This window comes from Sinohyriopsis cumingii, chromosome 9, assembly GCF_028554795.1.
Source record: "Sinohyriopsis cumingii isolate HCF-2022 chromosome 9, ASM2855479v2, whole genome shotgun sequence".
Taxonomy (NCBI): domain Eukaryota; kingdom Metazoa; phylum Mollusca; class Bivalvia; order Unionida; family Unionidae; genus Sinohyriopsis; species Sinohyriopsis cumingii.
Genome location: NC_142969.1, coordinates 105,706,681 through 105,730,198, shown reverse-complemented (window position 1 = coordinate 105,730,198; position 23,518 = coordinate 105,706,681). Strand labels below are relative to the sequence as shown.

The window sequence follows — 23,518 nt, the reverse complement described above, 5'->3', positions numbered from 1 at the left end:
ATAAGTACATAACTGGAAAATCGTTCATGTTTACTAATCAAATGTGGTGCAAAGTATGTCAGTCAACCTATAAGAACAGGCGATGTAGATAGTACATGACTAACCTCGGTCATTACAAAGTTATTTTATGGTGGTCCAATCATGAAATACAAATCTGAGTTAACAGAATGCTGTGTGTCACGATGAAAATGCAATAGTGTGCATGTCATCAAAAACAATTAATTTATTCAAGCATTCTACCACGTAATCAAACCTTTGTATAATACTTTTAACTTTTCAATCGAACGTTTTGAGATTAAATTGAAGACTTTCAGTATTTAACATTTCTTATCTGCTTTTCAATACTTTCCTCAAATGCATTTTTAATTTCAAGCTGTTGTGTCTTGCATTTTCTTGCTTTGAAGTAATTAGTGTTATCCTATTCCTCTTTATCGGCCTAAGATTTTTGTCTAGAATTGAATTCCTCTCAGGTTTCGTTCATCTCCTTATGTATTGTTAGATTCCACATAGCTCTTGATGTGAAAGGACAATTTGGACAGTTTTGTATCTGGGTAGGATTAAAAATCTTTATTTGCTACATCCAATACCTTAGCAATATTACAATTTATTGATACTAAATTCTTGCAAATGTTTTGAAGAAAACAAAATTTTTAAATAAAATATTCACGATAAAGCGTCAATACTTGCTTCATGGAACAATGATTATACCTTTTTGCACTTCTATCCCTAATGTTTTCAGGAACGACAAGGTATCAAACAAATCGACTACCTTTACTAGACCTATGATGGGCGTACATATTAAGAAAATTCATGAACTGAAATTCAAACCATTTATCGTGAAAAACGCTATGAGCTATAACATGATGATGATTTCAAAAGCAAACAAAAAAAGCAATGCTTTGATGGCATATCAGCAGATGTGTAAAATAAGTAATGAATAGGCTATGAAATTTACAAAACTGAACATTATTAAAAAATCAGTATGCGAATTTAGAATAAATTGCTAAACGCCTTGTTCCAATCAGAATATAAAGTCAAAGATTCATTAGGAATTAATTGACAAACACTATTGAAATTCTTGTGTTAAAAAGTTAGGTATGAGAGACCTTTTTAAGAACCTTTATGCATTGTCAATTGAAAAGTGCCAGATGTTTTGAAATATAAAAAAAAATTGTCAAAGGTCACAGTGAATACCAAGTGATCCTTCAATAGAAAATATGCTTTTTACTTGAACATTGATGAAATTAACTCTTTAACGTTTTACAACAAAGTTCTTGCATGAAGGTACACAACGAAGATAACTGCTGTTTATTGTATACCATCGAACCAATTGTGAAGATTGTACAGTGATCTCAATAGTACGTATACACATATAGTTAGTAGTTAAATACATGTGCGATGATAACTGAAAACATTAGTAAATTTGAAAATGAATTTGATACATCAATCACAATGCACGAAACGCTGGTGGTGATAACTAGGAAAAGTATTTCAAAAGGATAACATCAAAGAATGCTACAACAACTTACGATAGACATAGGAAGAAATTACTTTAGACCAGCTAGAGTAACGGCAACGGGAATGAATCAGCACGTTGACGTGTTAATTCAATAAGAAAACCTCACAATACAACAATTAAGGATTTATCTAAATTTTTCTCAAACCAAATAGATAAACATACAAATTACAAATGCATATCCAATCAGTTGTCAAATTATACTTCTTAAACAGAAACATATAACAAACACAAATGTGTATGCTTCAATGTCGGAAATACAATCTATATAATGCCTAAGGAAGGTTCTCTTTTGAAATACAAACCCTTTAAGGGTCATCTAAAGGTTCCATTTGTGATACATTGTGATTTTTAACGTTTTGGGCAAACGAACTTTATACGAAATGACTGGACTGTCAAGGGTTTTCAAACAAAAGAGACATTTAGATGTCAAGCAACACATTCACGGAATTTCGAAATGTTTACGTAACAAATTACAAACCTGACCGACTGCACTAGTACAGTGCGCCTGGTTTAGAACATGACACGAGTTTGAAAATATTTCAGATAGAGTTAGCGTTGTATTTTGGATTGGCAGGGGGTTAGTATGATGCCTCAAAGATATGCAAAAGTTATTTATCTTGAAGATTTTGGAGATGGCAAACCTAAATTATTAATCTTGTGCAAACGTAAGTATTTTCCAAATGTATAATTTGCAAAATAAATACAAAGAATGAATGAGACTGATTGCAACCTATTCTGATTCGCTATGTATTCATACTGAGGCATACATTTTTCATGATGACATGAAAGAGTATATATGATTCTGTTATACAGGCTACTATTATAAACAAACGATCAATAACATCTCTCAAATAAATATATTCCAGGTCATTTTACAATGAACTTTCAGGCACACCGATCATCGCGTTGGTTGATCATCGATCAAACTCGAATTCGTTCCAAACTGATAATGATACAAAGAAATTAGCAAAGGTATACAAACATGCGTGATGAAATAGAATGTAAAGTTCTCAATGCACAAACACTGCCCCTGTAATCATAGTGACAACAGTCAAAAATTACATTACTCAGGTCGTACAAACACTGCCCCTGTAATCATAGTGACAATAGTCAAAACTTACATTACTCAGGTCGTACAAACAATCACGATATGCGCAGTACCAAAATTAAGAGGTTTGAAATTAAAATATAAATGCATTACAATAATGCTGCACATCACCAAAGTTCGTCAGTTACATGAGCAATTTAAAACGAAGGATATGTTTCAAATCATCTAAATAGCAGTGCAAAATATGAACATGCTAGATTCTTCTATTTAATAGAGAAGTGCTGGGTTGGTATATGCTAAACTCGATCATTGGATGAGACAATTACATTCGAAGACGAATTGGAAGAAACGAAACCTTGCACAGCTTTGTATTTCAAGAATAGATCACACTATGAATAAATCGTCAAACAATAATGTTTTGATGAGTTAAACAAGGACTACCAAATGAATTCAGGTTTGTTGTTAGATTGATTATACTATATTCTCATTATATCTTCGGTACACGAGATAGTACGAAGCAACATTATTATAGTGAAGATGCTGAGATAGGCAGACAAATCCTATGGGAGTACTTGAACACAATTACGACACGCACGCCTTGTATTTGGAATTTATTCAACTTCTGTAGCTGTACAGTATATGTACTAGGCCATACCATATTTTGAAGGAGAAAGTTTTTACAATAGAGATGAGATAGCAGGTAATGGGTTATGTCACTACAAACTGAAACGGCATTAGGGAATCATGTCCGCTTAATTGATGATTGATTAGAAAAAATACCGTTGCAGTACCTTTGAAAGGGTTGGACTCCTCCCGTTTTAATAGACCACCATTGCAACTTTACGAACGTATACAAAATTCAATCTTAGAACTAGCCATCTCTGCATTAATAGAGTCCATAGTCACCTAAATGTAGTGTTAAATTTCCATAGATCCCATAATGGAATTCATAATGTTAAAACCTCTGAAGACCACCAATTTCCGGCTTGTGTTAAGACAAAAGGCAATGTACAAAAACAAATTATGAGGATAAAATGCAAGCAATGCAAATATGATATTACGTTTGTATCAAGAACACACACATTCATATAATATATATATTTACTATTCGCATCAGTTGACTACCATCGGATTTGTACTGATTTTGAATAGTAAATATGACAGATGCCAACACTTTATGTCTCGACAAAGCCTGTATCCAAAAAAAATATGTTTGCGTGGGATTATATAATTTAGTTTTCGTGTTTTCCTGCGGTTTGGATCACCCCAGTATTATTTCTGAATGCAATTATATGAAATTAAAAGTAAGTACGTATTAGCCATTTCAGCGCAAGGCAATTTTGGTATAGTTTGAGGAATTTAATTTACAGTTTCCTCATAGAATTATCGTCTCGTCCAGCTTGTCCTCTCTAGCTCGCCCTGTCCGGCCCACCCTGTCCATCTCGCCCTCTCCCATTCTGCTAATCATCTTTAGCGTTATCTCGCTTTCTCTAGCTCGTCTTCACCTACTCACCCATTCTTGCTCAATTTCTCTTGCTAACCCTGATATATCTCTAGATCATTCAGAAATCTCTCCCTGCGATTCCTCTAGCTGACTCTGAAATCTCTCCAACGCGCCCTGCGATTCCTCTAGCTCACTTAATGATCAATCTAGCTCATATTACGATATCTCAATTTTGTGTTCTCCAGTTCACCATACGATCTGTCCTGCTAATCCTGCAATCTCTCCATATGATTGTTCTAGTTCGCCCTGCGATCGCTCTAGTTTGATCTACCCTCTATCCAGCTCTCAACCTCAAGCTCACACTGATATATGTACAGCGAACCCTACGATCTCTCAAACACATCCATTTTTAATGATCTGGCATTCCATAGTTTAAGATATCACGCAAATTGTGAAACTGATACTAAAAACAAGACTATGCTGCCTCAAAACGTGCACATCTCTCTCTCTCTCTCTCTCTCTCTCTCTGTATATCTGTCTCTCTCTGCTTATATATATATATATATATATATATATATATATATATATATATATATATATATATATATATATGTGTGTGTGTGTGTGTGTGTGTGTGTGTGTGTGTGTACATGAGAGCTCTCTTTCTCCTTAGTTGGCAGCGGATTTGGTCCTATGGCTTATATTTATCTATCTACATGTTTGTCTGTCAGTCTGTCGATCTATCTACATATTCACCCGAGTTTTCTACTCAAACAGTGTAAAATAAAAGGAACTTATTATTTATCAATATGCGTTGCAAATATCACCCCTGTATAAACACAGGATTTGACTTTTGTGCCAGGCAACATGTGGATACGGCAGACTGGCAACTGATATCACCGACTCCTTCGAAGATAACCGGTTAACCTGCCAAACCATGGAACATTAACACAGGGGTGTGTTTCTAAGAAAAGGTGATTCTTAGAATGAAACATATGTCGGCAAGCTGTCTAACTAGATTAGGATAATGCAAACAGCATCCTGTGCATTAAAACTTGAATGCACTTTGTAACATGTGGTTATCTGTCTACAGATGATAACAGTGTAATAGTTAGTATTCAAGAAACAGGTATGCATATTAATTAATCAACCATTCCATTTCAGGTTGTGAACCCTATAGCTCGAACACGTATCGCTCTTTACTAACTGATATACCAAAATGTAATACTTATGGTTTTCATTATTATATTGTTTACGAAAAATTATATTTGACGACATGGTGTGTTTGCTTTGTCTATTATTTGTAGGTTATATTAATGAAAGAAAATAGAAAATAAATAAATGATCAAATAAACGTTTATTTATTATGTTCCTGTATATATGGTTATTTCTGCGATGGTTATATATAAAATATATGAAGAAGGGAGGCAAATAATACAGAGAATACAATAAGATAACAATAATATATACCTGAAGAGCCACTGTATTGGTTGTACACATATGCAAGCATTCTCCAGCTTCATTTGCTGATGTATAAGTCTGGTTAACCATAGTCTCGTTCAGAGCATAGCATCCTGTAAATATATCAATGGAAGTCACAAATGATAGTCCTGTACCAAAATCAATGATCAAAAAATATAAACTCAACACAAGTTATGTGTACTAGGCTGAAAATGATTCGGGTAATTTTTAAATTTGGCCTTTATCACTGGCGTGTGTATTAATTCACACTGCTACACCTTATGCAATTTACCAGATGTTCCCTCTTATATGTCCATCTTAAATTGTTAGTCTTGTCTTCGCATTATGTTATATCTTGAGCGATATTCTTTGCAGGTTTACTCTAAACCAAGGGATAAAATCGCTATATAGAGGATACAAAATTATCAACTTTACCATCGATTTCTATCCAATCTCCAGATGAAAATCCATGACCTGGAAAAATAATAATAATATTAATAATAACAATAATAATAATCATTGTCATCATCATCATCACCACCAATACCTTTGTCTTCCTTGGTGAAGTAATAGCAGCAGATATTATTCCCTCTCAAAATTATTATTTACATCACTGATATTTTCCATCATCGTCATCATGAGTAGTCGATGTAGATTTCAAACTGATCCGCAGCATAGTCGACATCGTCAGCTTTATCCTTGTCATAACCGTGATCGTCATCTTCACTTCTTTTTCTTCTTCGTTCCACTGAGCTACTTTGCTCACATAATTATCATCTTTTGCAAGTTTCACATTAATAAATATAACAATTTAAAAAATAAGTGTTGTATTTTAAAGATACCGAAAATCCTTTTGCGTTTCCTAAGGTAAAGGTAAACTAATTTAAATTACATTATGGACAAGCTGTTGTAAATTTTATTTCAGATAAAACAGCTTCGAAATTAATTGTTTACAAAGATAATTTATCGTCATAGATAAATTTTTATATTAGTTGCAAAATACTTATTAAGACTAATCTAAATGGGGACAAATGTTATCTTAGATATTTGTTTTCTGTAAAGATGGCCCTGGACTTATAAAGGTCTGTGAATATATTCATGTAAATGATACCTACCATACTTAAAAATAACGAGAAGAATGAGTTCAATAAAATAATTCCGATCCATTGTAATCCACTGGAATTATGCTTAGCAAATCTGAATTGCAAATTTCAGCAATCTGCAAAACAAAACAAAACAGGAAATTATCCAAAATGACTTGAGTTCTTTGTCGTTTTCTTGGATTAAATGCTGGATCACCTGGTATCGGTACTGAGTATTCAGATAGCAGTTTTATTACCTGAAATTAAATACGAAATATATATTTATGTTATCATGTTCATTAAACGCTGTAATATTGACGGAACTTTGTTTCATACCAAACAATATCACTTTATATTGGTAAAGTCCATCTGGAGTTGCAAATGCCGAACTTTCGTTTGCTCTTTATGTGAGTGGAAGTTGCCAGAATCATATCAATATGTCAAACATGGTGACATATCTTCCATTTCCAATTTTGTCACTGCAGCCATTCATTTTTTTGCATTGAAAATCAATCAGTATTGGTGACACTGTTGACCTTTTTCTAAAGTCAGTACACATACGAAATGTATTATCCGATTTCGGCACCAGAGTATGTATTAAACTCCAGTTACGTTAGCTTAGTTCCAAAAAAAATAATTCTCCAGCAAATATTGAACATCTTGTGTTTCAAGCAATCTTGTTTAAGAGGAATTATCCTGTAAGAAAGCAGTTACACAGTTGTAGACTACAATTCAACGTCATAGAAGATTTCATTTGTTCGTATTGGAACATCTGGATACAAGTGCCCATATTCACATATTATTTGCTATAGCTAAGAATTTTTCATGTGAAATTATTTGTTCCTAATTGTTTAATACTTCTCATTTCCTAAGATTGGTTTAGCCATTGTCACTAAAGTTATTCCATCACCATTTTGTGTGAACATGTACAATTAAATTGTTTCAAAGATAAGCTGGGCTATCATTACCAAAATACTCCTTTAACATATTCATATGGCAAAGTTGTTTCTGTTTCCCGCTCCCATGTGTATCAATGCATATCTTGCTGGAAAATTACAGATTAAAATATGCCCATGATCAAACTGGACAGAAATGGGAAGGTGTAAAATAAAATTGATAAAAATGCTTTGACTTTAGTTTTTAGCTTTAATATTCCTTGAAAGAAACTGCTTCTAGAAATCTTGATGAAACTCACATTATGGTAAACAAGTATCAGTTGCCTAACTTAGTCTTATGTGAAGGACACATTAGTCTACCATTAGTCTGCTATTTGGTTCGTGAAACAGGAATATGTTGCAGATGAGCATTAAGCATCTTCTGATTAAGGTTTTCTACCATTTCACAATTATGACAAGATCTACAGAATTTAGAAAAATCACTTTTAATGTTTGGCCAATAAAAATTATACAAGATCTTGTAATTGATTCCTAAAAGGGAGCCTCGTGGACAAGAATTAAGAATTTCCTAATGGTATGAATTATGAACAAGATTTTGGTAGCTTTCTGACCATTCGTCACCAGCGGGTATCTCAGGTGGGCTCCATCTTCTCATAAGAACCCCATTTGCACCCCAAAAAGCCGGTATTTGTGTGCCTTCTGAAACAAACAGTAGATCTCTGGATCTTAATCCAGTTGACAACGACTGATTGTCTTTTGTAACCCTGATTAGGATAGAGAAATTAATAGTAAAAAGAGAATCAATGTGATCATTACATTTTGATTCATCAATACCAGGTGCAAAAGTGACGATTGAGCAAATAAGATTGTAAGCTAAAAGAAAATTTTTCAACAGTTCTTTTTTACAATAGCTCTAGTAACTGCACAAGCAGGAAGGCAATCTCAATAAGGTCGACTTTTGGATCCAAACAAAGCTTATCAGTTGCGGGTGGATTAACCAAAACATTATCTCCAGCTAGGTCATTGCCTAGTAATACATGAATACCCTCAAGGGGTAAGAATGCACGCTCCGACAGTCACGGCTTATGAGCCTACGCTGGATGTCGAATTGACGCAATGGAGAGGAACATTAACAATCCCGCACTCAACTTCCTAATGAGAACACGTTCACTAGATAAAGACGTCTTCGACAAAGCCAAAGTTAGCCGCTGTGTCCCTTATTATTTTTAATGGGATAGATAGAATCAATAATAAGTAATAAAGACCTTTTTAAAATGAATGGTTCATAATTCTCCATAATAAAAGCCGACTGGAGCTTAATTGACCCAACCAATATATTGTTTTTAATACAAGACCGTGATCACGACATCTATTAAGATCATATGGTCTTATACTAAGTATTAGAAACGAGCTGAAACGTTTTTGAAAATTCAGCAAATAATATCTTTTCCAGAAAACAAAGTGAAAACTTAATGAGATGTTACAGTATTGCAAATGAAATCCTAAATAGTTCAAAACTTTAAATAACCAGTCCTAGTGAATAAAGATCAAATTAAATTCCAGTGAAAAGATCCAGCTCTGAAAGTGTTAATGTATCTGCAGTGGCCTGCATCGACTTGGTGATGCGTCAATCGTCCTTTTCCTTGTCTTAAATCTCTGCCCAAGAATATTTTTTATGAGTACTCCATGTTTCCAGTGAACAAATAATTAGAATATACTTATCAATCGAAATTAAATACTGAACATAACAAGTACCAATGATTCAAAATCTGTCGGTAAGAATAAATAATTTCTAGATAAACACGATAATAAAGACTGCTATTTGACCTAGATCACAGTTAGAAAATACTATGACTTTATCGAATTTTTCCACTCTGCAACATTCTGTCACTACCATTATAATATCCAATATGGTAAACATCAGGTTTGTATGGTTAGGTTCAATAACCATGACCCAGACCCTAATAAACATGTTTACTTCTTTTGACAATGATCCTAATATTAAACTAACTCTCCTATAAAAAATATTAAATATTTATTTTTAACGCAGGAATTAGTGGCCAGATATAAAATGAACTTGATTTTGGACATGGTCAAGTACAAAACACAGTTATAACTTATAATCATGGAGACAAAACCAACATATAATTCAAATAAGGAAAAGCACTGCTTTATTCTGTTCGTAATTTGCAACCTGCAGCAATCCGAAATAACGTGATCTTCCTTCTTACAATAAGTACAAGTACAAAAGATCAGGATTTCTTATGAGTCTTATCAGAAATTTGATTCTTAAAAGTTATGGCAGATTGAGATTTGGAAGTAATCGTATGAGACTGAGATAGTTATCTGCCAAACAAATGTTGAATGGAAGATGTTTGACAAATGAAACTTTTTAGTAAGGAATAGTCATCAGTTGTATGGGTATCATTTCCAATGTTTCCACATTTTGCTCATCAAGATAGGTTTTGACGTAACTGTGAACGCAATTCGTGAATCCTTCAACTCATATGAACTATTTATGTTTATCGTAATCTTGATCAACCTATTTTCCCGAGCACCCCGTATGAAATAGTTGTTCTTTTTCCCTTGCAGATTATACATGAGTTTATTCAGTTTCTTTCCTACAATTCCTAAACCTTTGTCGATATGACTCAGGTATCAGCTCATATACTTTTCAAGGTAAATTACTTGAGCAAATCATAATTAGTACTTTGTTTTACCGACAGTGAAGCGCTGACATCACTTTGCTAATAAGTACATTTTGTAATAATAAAGTCCAGCGCTCTCTTGGTTATATTTCAAATTTACAGCAATTTTTATTCAAAATGAAGAAAATATTGATATAATTCCTATTACTTAAAACTGGTTACTAATCCAATAATCTTGGTAACATCTTAACTTGAACTCGTATGTAGAAAGGAAAGTTGTTTCCGCCTGGCAGTTCTAATTCGTTTTAACTATACTGCATCTCTCTCTCTCTCTCTCTCTCTCTCTCTCTCTCTCTCTCTCTCCGCCTACAATAGCATCATTTCCTTCAGCAGTTGAAGTTTTATAATCCCATTTGAGGCTTTTTAACTGCAATTCTTTTGCATTTCCTACCCGACCCGGACACAGACTACACTAATAAAAACCAGAGAATTTGTTATCAAGAAAACAATTTTTTTCACAAAAAACTGTACCAACTAATTCATTTCTTGTCTTACTAAATATGTTTTTACTTCCTAAATGGAACAGTGCCTGGCAAGGTCACGTTGCTCGTACTTTATCTGATGCTCTAACGTTTCCTAGATATAATTTAAAACAAAGTTCTGAGCTTTAGATGACATTGTGAAATCTTGTTGGTCTCACAAAAGATTTCTGAAACATGTGAAGTTAAAGTCATTTGCATAGCCAACAACAATTAAAAAAGTGAGTTTAAATTTTCAGATTTGATTTTAATTTCGCGGAAATATTTCAAAGCAAGTATTATCCCAGTCGAGCTCCCAGTTTTCTGTTACGAATCACAGGTTTTAAACTCAGTCACAGAAAAAAGGGAAATGGAACACAAAGTAAAAATTTAAAAGGAAATGACAGTACTTTTGCAGTTCCACAGTGATATAATCCTGAATGTCTCTGAATAAATTCTCAATATTCATAAAATGGCGCTCAGTCCATTTGTTTGTGGGTTTTTGAGACATTATTGCAACTATTTGTTGAGTGCTTTCGGGTTATTTTTCAGTACAAGACATTTTAAAAAGAAATGATAATTCAGTATTCGACTAACAGTTTTTAACTTTATGCACACACAAAATTTGTTTTAATTTTTCATGATAAAGTTTTGTACAGAAATTAATTATTTAAAAACTTGTATTCCAATTCATATATAGATTTAGTATAAATAAAAATAAATTTATATGTCCTGCCCGAAGATATTAACTTATTTCCAGAAACATCATTTCACAATTATGGTTTGTCCAATATTTTTTCAACACACTTTAGTTTATACATCTCTTACTTTACCAGTATGTTCGGACTTTATTGACAATTTCTCCGTTAACTACGTCTGGAGTTTTATCAGTGTTACTCAAAACTGTAGCGAATCGATAGAGCAGCAAGCTTCTAACTATAGAGAGGGAATGCAGTAATGCGATTTCATCAAAGATAGAACAATATAAGTGAAAATAATACAGGCAGATTATTGGTCAATCTCGTGATCTTACTAACGTAGTGCAATTCATCAGAACAAAATTAATTTAGTCAACTACTTTTTTTCCAGAACACCATTGGATATTGATATACAGCGCAGATACATCCAACTCGTCCGAATGCTACATCAAACTAGTATGTGTTAAAATTGAAACTATGCAATATGTGCGTTTCCATTCTTTATCGACAATCAATTATCATTAAAAATGTAAAGATAATTAAGCATAGGTTAAACACATTTCAAACTGTGACAAATTTAATTCTTTTGATAAGAGATCTCCATTTAGAAATGCATATATTTGTTTCCTCATTTATAAAGTACACGATAGAAAAATGTTCGATCTCGGACAGCTCTGAGAGATTAGATGACAATGATCAACAAAAAGCTTTTCACCATAAACTTGAAATAAATGTGAAGCGGTGATAAAGGTTTGTAGCAGTTCTTCTGTCATGTTTGGCTGCCCGGAGACGAAACCTGTATTGGAACTTGTAGGTGGTTGCCAGTCCAATAAAATGTACTTCCATGTAGAAGACCTCATTGCGTACACGTGTTTGATATTTAAATAATATATTGTGGCTTTATAACTGGTTCTAAAATCAATAAACAGAATAAAGATGAAAACTGAAAACTATCATACATTAAAAGGAAATCCTGCTAATGAGCATTTTTGTCGTAACTTTATGAACGAAGAAACGGAAACTACGGTTGATGACAGTGCAGAATAACCTATGACCCGCACTAAAAATATGTTGAATGGACAGCTGAGGTTGCCATAGATTATTGTGTAATGAAAAGAATAAAAAAAGAACGAGAATAATTCGAGACTTATCTCCTCGTTTATAGCAAACATAAGGACCTATCATTCATAAAGATGAGGGATGTTGATAACCAAGACAGTTATAACTTCATATAGTGTATACATCGTTGGATTATATGAGGTAATCCTTCATTCTCCTGAGGTGAATAATCACCCTTTATCCCTCCGAAAGTAACCAAATTTATATACTTTGTTGCAAACGAAATAGTCATATTCTTGAATATTCAAATAGTGTTCACAATATGGTCTTTAATGATTACATAGCTTTAAACCAATTAGCGTGGATGCTTAAGTTTTATAACATCTTGTTATGCACATACTTATATCCGAATCTTCATCCGCATATGTTAAGGTGGCCATAATGGAAACAACAAAAAGAGGCGTAATACCAAAACCAAATAAATATTTTTTAATGCACGTTATTCACATTTTTTTAAATTGTTATCCAGCCCGCGCCATGATGGAAGTTGCACATGCTGATTAAACAATAACAATTATACATGATTGGAAAATCTCAAACCTTAATAAATGATATAAATACTTTTTGTTAATTGAATTAGTTTCAAGATTTCAATTTTACCACAATGTGTCATGAACAGTGTACGCCTTAATGAATGCATCACTCGAAGACAGGTTTACAGAACTAGTAAGTGATAGCACCGGAAACGAAACCCCTAATTCGACGTCTTATGGTCAATAATACTGAAGAAAAGTGCATTTAAATTTCTTTTAAGATCATTTATGCAATGGACTGGCCATGTCAGTCGTAACAAGAATGAGTACTGAACCACGACAGTTCTTCAAAATGTTTTTTTATTATTCATTACGTGCCATTTTTTGTCATGAACATGAAAACAAGAGAGTTGAAAATTAAATCACCCACTCCATTTCGACTTTTATATCTGGTCGTATTTTGGACTGAAAAAAAACTGAAATTTATCCTAATCCAAATATATTATCCACTAAAACATCTATTGAGAAAAATTAGTATTGTAAAACTCGCAAGCATACTAACATTCCACCTCTCTTCATAGTGCCTTATTCTATATTTTAAAATTTAATATTATGTACCTACGGACGTTGCATCCACTTGCTTTAATTTTTTATATAATTTGTACTTTGAATGAATATGAGTTTGTAAGATCACTTCCGTGATAAATTACCTGAATGACGGATAAAATCTACCACAATTAGCATTCCTGAAAAACCTAAACTGATGTCGCTTATTCATTTTGTTATTACTCTGATACGACACTGATTTGACATGGTAAGTGAAAAAGATTACGGTCTTCTAGAAACATATATTGATACTGTTGAGTGGATTTTTCAACATGAAATATCCTTGCGTAAAATGATAAAGTCTCAATAATTTTCTCATATATTTTTACTTTAGATATAGCACACAAATTATAACAATGACGTTTAGACTCTATGATCTTATATGATGTTATGCAATTCTCCTGCCAATACAAAATATTAACACAGCAAACCAGTAGTGCATATACAGAGATTTCCGGGCAATATTGATACAATTGCACATCTATTTTGATCAATTAATGAATAAATAAGGAATTATAATTCTAGCACTCTGCATATTTGAACTGCTCTAGCGCAGTTTTATATATATATATATATATATATATATATATATATATATATATATATATATATATATATATATATATATATATAATTTTATAAAGCACATGATTGAAGAAAAGTTCGATCGCTAATGATTCTATAAGATTAGACAAAAATGGTAAAGGAAAAAGTTGCCACTACAAACTGGAAATACATGTGAAGCGGAAACAAATGTTTGTTTTATCTCTGTAATCAATGTTGGATCCCCGGAGCAAGAAATTGCATTGCAGCATGTAATTGTTTGTCATTGCAGTAAAATGTTATTCCGTCTAGAAGAACTAACTGAGTAAACGTGTTTGATGTGAAATAAAATAATGGGGCCTTATAACTTGTTCTAGAATCAATGTAAATAGAATAAACATGAAAACTGACAACTCTAACATATTTAAAGGAAATCCTGCTAATGAACATTTTCGTCATGAATTTTATGAACGCAGAAACGGAAACTTAGGTTGGTGCCATTTCAGAATGGCCTATGAATCACAACAACAATGATCAACTAAATGGACAGCTGAGGTTGCCCATACACTATTGTATATTTAAAAGATAACGAAGAAATTGAATAATTCGAGACTCCTCTCCTCACTCCTAGCAAACGTTCTCAAGTTTGAACAATTTTCATAATCTAAATTTAAGCACATATCCTTCATAAATATAAGGGTTGTTGATAAATAACACAAATATAATACCAAGGACTACTTAATACATCGTTGTAAAGTTTCGATTTGCTGTATTAGAGACTACATGTAAAATTACCCGATTGAATCAAAACCTAATTTATTATCCTAAGTAAATAAAGTCACTATTATTATCATTATTATTTTACTTATTATCATTTACTATTATTATTATTATTATTATTATTATCATCGCAGGATTGGTGGTAATGGGGAGTACATCATTACTTCATCCAGGTAACATTGCTAAAAGGGATTCGTCCTATGGCCTTGTCACTTATTTATTAACATTGACTGAATTTCTCTATCTTTGAATGTTTAACCACTCCTATCCTCTATGTTCTGTACAAGACAAGGATGTTGGATTAAAGGGTTGAAGGTCAGCTGTCTAACGCGTTGTCATATTAAATCATTGCGGTTTCTACTTGTTTCAGCCATGTCCTTTTGTGTTATGCGCTGTTTTGAAACATTAGAATTTCATGTGCCGCTCAAATCCAGTTCTTGCTTTACATATACTGATTCCGAACCATATAAATCAAGTAAGAAATTATTATTTATAAAGATAGGCACTAAACAAAGTCCAATTGTTTATCTCTCGAATTTGTTAATGGTGAGAGACTGGATATATGATTAGCATATATAAATCCATTCTTTAAGAAATAAGGTACAAAATAGCAAATAACGAATCAAATGTCTCTAAATTAGCATTGCTAAGCCCTCTATTATCGAAAATGTGTTGTAGTAAAGAAACTACAGCTTAAAGAAAATATGGAAACAATCGAACTCATTTTTGTTTATAGTCCTGTTTGATTTGTATTTAAATTATCTACTATATTGGGATTATGCGTTATATATGCCGCAGTAACCAGAAAGATGAATTCGGTGATATATGAGATTAATAATATCCGAATATCCGACAACATGAAAAGATTATGCTATTAGTTATTCTCTCTCTCTCTCTCTCTCTCTCTCTCTCTCTCTCTCTCTCTCTCTCTCATACACACAAACACAAATACACACGTTTATATTTCTATGTTATGGTGACTCAGAACCTTTTTATGATAGTGACTGAAATTCCTAACAGATATTAATAATACAGATGAAAAAGGTACGCTGTCAATAAATCATCTGCTACTCAGACGGAGAGACTATGAAAGGTTTAACATACATAAAGTGCATAACAGTGTGTATGTTATTATTAATTATTATCTTTTTATAAAATTGTTTCAGACGTGCTCTTTTGATATACTGTTAATAATACCATAGAATTCTAAAAGGCAAGAATACCACCAAGTCGTTCACAAGCCACGCATAAACACACACACACTCACATATATATATATATATATATATATATATATATATATATATATATATATATATATATATATATATATATCCTTTGTTTCATTATATTGGACAATATGGATACATTCACTTCCAAAATGGAATGTAAAGTTAGATTTAGGTATAAATTTTCTAATAATATTTTGCCACAACATATGATTGATTCCAATGTCCAATCACAGAATCTACGATCTATTTCGAACTCTAATCTTAATTTGCCTAAATTCTAGTTGAATGACTACAACAAATATATGAAACCGTGAGCAGTATATTTTTGTCAGACCTTACCGTACCGTAGGAAAATATATTTTTGTTCCTTGACTTAGTCTCCAGTTTCCATAACGGACTCAAACTTGAATTTCATAAACTGTGTATGAGTTTATGAATGAATCGCTCTGGGACTGACCTAGCACATAATAATCACACCTGAAATCTAACCTTCTTATTAGTCCTCGTTCTTATGTTCAATACAATTAATAGAGCACTTCAATTTCTTTAACATGTTTCTTGCGATGGACTGGGATTATTTATATTGCAAATACATACTTCCACAGAGCTTGTATAGAAAATATTAGCAGTGCAGTACAAACCCACGTACAACAACTCTCATCCCTTTTCATCGTTGCCCTATTGTAAAAATGAAAATATAAAATAGTATGTACCTAGATAATTTGTCTCCAATTCAGTCTTCCATAACTGGCTTTCTGGATGAAAATAAATTTTTATAAATATTACTTACCTGACGAAAAACCCAAATTCCTGATAAAATCAACTACCTTGCATTTGCATTCCCCAAAGGCCTGAACTGATAACGGTATTTTCTTTTATTTCGCGCCTCTGAAAGGACACTGACGTGAACTGATAACAAAAAGTACGAGAGACTCCAAGGAATATTCTCGCGGAAATTTTCAAGCCATAATATGTCTCATATCTGCAAATAAATGAAGCTTCAGTCGCAATTATTTAAGTAGATATTTTTACTTGTAGATATAGCACCTAAATTATGACAGTTAATGTGAACACTAATATCTTATATTTGATTAAACCATTAGTGAAACTAAAACTTATTTTCGTTGTTGTGGGCTTACAGGCATGCATGGTCGCCATTATGTATGTTAGAGGACGAACCATCGACATACGTAAACTACTGGCAAGCATATTCACGTACCCACGTTGGAACAGGTCGATATAAAAAAAGAAGCACCAAGTATCTAAGTGTGAACTGACTATAAAGACGTAACAAATTTGAATGTAATACTGAGTCAATATATTTTAATACACGTGTACATTCTAAGCCAAATTTGTGATTTCGAGTTTTTTTTTTTTTTTTTTGTTCAATAAAAGGCCAACAACGTTTCTATGATACTCCAAATCATGGGACAACATGATTAGCTGTCCACGCTGAAAAATTATGATATGAGCTGCCACCAGCCAGGTATTGTGTGTTTACACAGCAAGCCAGTAGTGCACTTATAGAGACATATGGATCATAGTGATATTTTGTACAACTGCATTGTTTGTTCGCTAAATAACTAAATAAATAAATAAGTACATAAATAAATAAATCCATAATTATAAATTTAGCACTCTCCATATATTCACTACTGTACAGCAGATTCGTATAGCATTCTATCAGACAATTTCAGCTGCTGTAAGCGGCGATAATAAATGTTACAGCTGAAGGTTTGGAAAATCAGAAAACAGTTCGTCCTTCACTAATGTGAATACGTTTTTGAGAATATCACATAAGTTGGCAGACACACACACACACACATACACACACACACACATATATATATATATATATATATATATATATATATATATATATATATATATATATATATATATATATATATATATATATATATATATATATATATATATATATATATATAAGTACATATATACACATATATATATATAAATACATATATATATACATATATATATACACATATATATACATATATATATACATATATATATAGATATATATATATATAGATATACACACACACATATATATATAGGTGAGTGGATGGATATGTAAGCATCCGTCAGTCTAACGGGACCATGGGTCTCCGCCGATGGATTTTGACATCTGACTGGCAGTATCTATTTTGTCTACAAACTCCGATGGAAGTGTGGCAGTCTCTGTCACCGCCGTTGTTGCACTGTTGTGATCTAGTTGTTTTTTCCTTGGTGCTAGTCCTTTCTATGATCATTTTTTCTTCTGCTTCCTGCCTGTGATCCCTCTCGCACATTGTGAGTCCCTCCTGTACCTCATGTTGCCACACACGCCTATCTTAGATAAGCTCCTAAGTATCTGTTCTGATACCATGTGCCTTAGGTCACGTTTGCATGTATCTTTATAGATGAGGTATTCCAATCGGTCTTTTCCCTACGTTCAGCTACCCATATAAGAGTCCTTAGCGTCCTCCATTCTTGATACGTGGCTCAACCAATGCAAAGAAGAGTGTACATACTTGTGATTCCTGCAGTGTCAATCCCTGTGCTATTGGAAACTGTCCAAGAAATGTTACGGAAGCGCCCATATGCAAAGTCCAAGATTCGCTCAAATATAGGAGTGTGATCACCACACAAGCTTTGTATTCTTGGACTTTATTGTGTTCCGTCAGCTCGTTATGGGGCTAAACTCGTTTTGTCAGTCTGGAGAGTGTGGTGGTAGAATTCCCGATGCGTCTATTAAGTTCACACTCGAAGCAAGGATTGTCCGTGATTACTAACCTCAAGTACATGAATACATGAACTACCTGAAACTCAGAGTCCTGAAAGCTGGTCGATGACGAATCAGACACACTGTCCCATCGATAGAGTGGATAACCCTGCTCCATACGCCTTTCTTGCCGCTATCAGAGTAAAAATACCATATCGGTCATGATCTCTTGGCTTCACACCCACAATTTCGCTCTGGGTAGACTCTTCACAAGCATCTGGAGCCTCTTCGATACAACTTTAGCATAGAGCTTCCCAACAATTCTCAGAATGGAAATGCAACGATAAGAAGATTTCCTTGATGCATTTGATGACTTTAGCAGGTATGCCATCCGTTCCGGTGGCCTTTTCTGGGGAGAGTGTTTCCAACGCTTGACTGAGTTCTTTGAGTGCTGGTTCACTGTCAAGCACATCTATGGTTGGTACGCACACATCAGCATTCAGAGCATGCTGATTGACCATGTTATCTCTTGAATAGAGTTCTGAATAGTGTTCCATTCAACCTTCCATCTGTTTCGGACGATCTGTTATGATCTTGTCTGTGGCAGTCTTCAGGGTGGGAAATCTTTTGTGTGAATCCAATATCCACTTTGATATCACCATGCATGCTTTTTATGTCACGATATCGGCAGAGGTCTGATTCCGCGAGAAGAGTTAATGCCAGAAATTATTCGCTCACCATCATGCTATCTGCTGAACTTTGTTAAGGGCTGTCTGGTCGGCTTGAATATTCTTCTTAGTTGGTGAGATTTTATAGGCCGCAAAGCCTGTCGTGTTTCTACAGAAGGAAGTATTTCTTCTCAGTGAGCCTCAAACCGTCATTTGACTTTCAACACTTTATATCACAGGCTGTTAGTGTCCGTGGAATGTTTACATTTTAGTGGCGTTTGTTTTGGCTACACTTAGAAAGTCATCCTCATAAGCACTGAATAATCAATCACTTTCTTTTATAGATGTCACTGTACTGCACATATTCTGTACACTGCGAAAGTTAGAGCTTCTTGTGAGGATGCGATAAAGCTGATGCGAATGCATAGACCTGGGGTGGTGCATGGTACTTAAGAAGGTGTTGTTATGATAAGATTGTGATGGCAGCCGAGTTAAAGGAGGAGCTATTGGTTCGTATGCGCTGATCAGGCTGACTAGTCCGACATCTAAAGCTAAAGGTTCAGGATCATCTATGTTCCCTCTGAGGTTGGTACGATGGAATTAAGCAGGCTGTTCTTGATAGCGAAACCAACGCCATGCTCTCCTGGCTCATCAGGAGGATTTCCGTGCCAGTAGAATCAATAGTATTTCTCCTTGATTATACCAGATTGTATTGACTCTTAGAGGGCGACAAATGTCCAACTGAAGCCAGCACAGTGCATTGTTGATCACGGTTTCTTGCGAGCGTCATTTACTTGTTGCAGATTTTCCAAGAGTCTTGGTGTAGTAGTCGTCACGTTCCAGGTACCCAGACTAAGTTCTGATAGTGTGCTTTTCTGTCGTGTTATTCCTGGTGCAAGGTTTTCGATCCACTTGTTAATTATACTCAGAAAGGCAGACAGATCGTGGCAAGAAAGAACTTTATTGACTGGGGAATGCCCAGCTTGTGGCAGATGGTATATGTCCAATGACATTAAAGCATCTATATCCCCCACGAAAGAAGTCCCTGGCGAATCGCTAAACGTCAGTCAAGCACTGAGACTTATAACCGGTAAATGTTGCCATGTCGTGTCGACACCATGTGGCGAAGCTTGAGTGTCCTCTCCAGGGCGTAGGCCTGTCAGGTTTTGTGGAGACTCTAAATTGCCCGTGCGTTAGGGTGACCCTCTGGGCCTCCCTAATAGATTTCAAAGGAAAGGAAATCACAATACATTTTGGTACCAGTTCAACTGCAGGAGCTGTCCGAAGTAACCAGGTGCTGCCATATCACAGCCCTAGGGGCTCCACTCCTCATTTTGAATTCGGGGATTACTCTGTTAGCATTTGTCTCTCCAGAAGCACTCTGAAGGCAGTTTAGTTATTCACCCATCGTTGACGATCTGATTCACGAGCACCAGTGTGTATCTACTTGCCGATAGTCTTGAATTCTGCGTGCCTGTGTGCCAGGTATCCCCTGAGTCCTTTATAGTTTAGCCTCAGACAGCCATGTACTCAGTTTCCTTGTGTTGCCACTACACGAGGCTTGTTGTTGGATAGGCTATATACTGGCTATATACACTATGCGCACTAGGGTCTCTTTTCCACATTGCTGCTAGGCAACCTGAGGAAGATGAAAGCAAGAGCACCAATAACTACTACACTGAACACACACACACACACACACACACACACACTAATAAATGTATATGCAAGTAAATAAGCGAAAGAATGGAATAAACACATATAAACTTCAACAAATACATTAAATTAAATTCTAATCACAATATTTATGGATGTCAGATTTGTCAATTCCATGAAGACTAAAACCAAAACCCAATAAACGATTTTGCCAATCAAACACTTTGGTCGCACGATCTTGTCTATTTTAGTCGAGTTCATATATTAAATTGAATTGAATTAGTTCTTATAAATGCTTATTTACTTTTTATAAACATTCTCAAAGCAAAATGTATCTTCTTCCCTCAAACTAATTATGTTATAAAATACATATAAACAAGCAGATATGTACAAAAACAATGGTTGTATCGACAGAAAAAATTATATTTTATTGAAGTATTGTTTTCCTTATCTTAATTGTCAGAACAAGGGAGAAAACTAATAGTATTATTTGTTTTGTATTATATACGAAGAGGCAAACAAGTGAACCATAAATGTATACAATAAGTGATGTTCAAATTAAATTTAATTTATTGTCTATATTTCCTCTCAATTTCTTAATTATCGATAAGGTGAATGCTAAAACTTTATCTTAATAGATGACTATGACTCCGCTGTATTGTATGATTTGTACATTATGCACGTGTGCCGATTTCCAGAGAGGAGAACTCCCATCCAGAGATGATGGCATGGCCAAGCAGGATAATGATGACGGTGAATTCACAGTAAATGTAAGCCCTATTACTTTAGTACTGCAGTCTCAAATATATCTCTATGGTTTATAAATGCAATATTTCATGTATGTCGGTACATAAATTCCATCATTTTTATTACATAAATTAATTACTGTTTGTTTTCTACAACAACAAATAAACACAATCTTATTATGTCTTGACACTCGTTTTTAAGCCTTCATTTCATCTGGTGCAATGCACGTTTAATCTCCTTGATTTTACACACAATTTCACATCCTTTGTATTTCTTTCTGTTTACATTTCCTATAGTATTTCCTCTCCTCGCGAATTGTACAGCTCCTGTATTGATGGTAACATTTATTTTTGATTATCAGTTTAAACTACTAGTTAATTTCAAAACGTTTCACGGGTACACATGAACAATCGCATCTGCAAAATGCTTATATCTAGGCCTTGTTAAAAGATATACTAGAGTGTACTACACTCATATGAAGAGATTTTGGTCAATAATGTTGTAATAATCTCCGATTAAGTGCTGCATGGATCCTTTGAATCCGTATATTGTATATATTGTATAACGTTCTCCAGAAATAAATGCATAGTTTACGATCTAAATATGCGAAGCGTTGTTATGCTCTTTGTATGAAAGTTACATAGGTTTTAATGTTACCGTGACTGCATCACATTTACGTGATTTTCGTTGCCCCTTACCATGTTCTAAATCGCATAAAATGTATTGTAGTCATTCACACTAAACCTTTTTCAGCTTTTTCAGCTTTTGTAGAAATACAGTTAGAATCAACTTATGTTTTAGGAATGTTATCTTTCTTCATTCATTGCCTGATCTGGTTTATGCCCTTGTCAGGACTTCGTGCGTATTGTAGTCACCTAATCATTTATATAACATGTATACGTTTGCTGTTAAATTATGACGCTCTTGTTGTCGATAGTTTTCTAATGAAACCCAAATTCACATATGATATGTGCATTAATTTTTTGTTTTCTATAGCCCTTTCTACATCTATTAGTGTATAGAAATTAGTTATATTTAAAAATCCAAAGAATATTTATCTGATCAATCTCTTTAAATTAGCCATGTACTAATGATATAGATAAATCTGTTCCCAAATATTGGGTTCGTGGTTTCTGAGAATTTGCAGCAATTTTGATTTGTCCAATATTATTCTATACTTTGATCCAGAATCTAGTTTCAGTCTATAAACTTAACTGTTCTCTTTGCAACGTCTTTTGTATCAAGTTTTAAAATTGCAACGTCTTCTGTATCAGATTTTAAAATTCTCTCGTCAACAAAATATTTCACATTATTGTTGCTTCTTGATCTAATAGCTCTTCTCCCATGAAGTGTGAATGTATATTTTCATTGTGCGCAGGACTTCTGTACTTATCAGTAAAATGAGTGTGACCTTTTGCTTAAACGTCTTGTATTTCTACTCGCAAAGATATTACTTGTTTGCTATGTTGAAATGTTTTCTGTTTTATCAGTGTAGTTTGGTCACACCCAAAGCACACCTATTCATACTGACACCCCTACGGATCAGTATCAAATTCTTCATGAATACTCATCAGCACCCAGTCTTACTGACCAGCACCTAAATATACTAACGAATACCCACGCATACATATCAAACAGATGTATATGGG

At 33.9% G+C, this 23,518-nt stretch overlaps 1 protein-coding gene across 1 annotated transcript in view; it reads right to left on the bottom strand.

The window, feature by feature from the left end:
- The window catches only part of LOC149792421 (uncharacterized), a 50,395-nt gene extending 33,479 nt beyond the window's left edge, over nucleotides 1–16,916 (bottom strand). Inside the window, exons 1-4 of the mRNA XM_089970994.1 lie at nucleotides 16,858–16,916; nucleotides 6,588–6,691; nucleotides 5,908–5,946; nucleotides 5,482–5,585 (exon numbers count right to left, since the gene is read on the bottom strand). Of these exons, the coding sequence (XP_089827120.1) occupies nucleotides 5,482–5,585; nucleotides 5,908–5,946; nucleotides 6,588–6,639 (195 nt within the window). The 5' untranslated portion in view covers nucleotides 6,640–6,691; nucleotides 16,858–16,916. The remainder of the gene's footprint in view (nucleotides 1–5,481; nucleotides 5,586–5,907; nucleotides 5,947–6,587; nucleotides 6,692–16,857) is intronic.
- Between the last annotated feature and the right edge of the window lie 6,602 nt (nucleotides 16,917–23,518).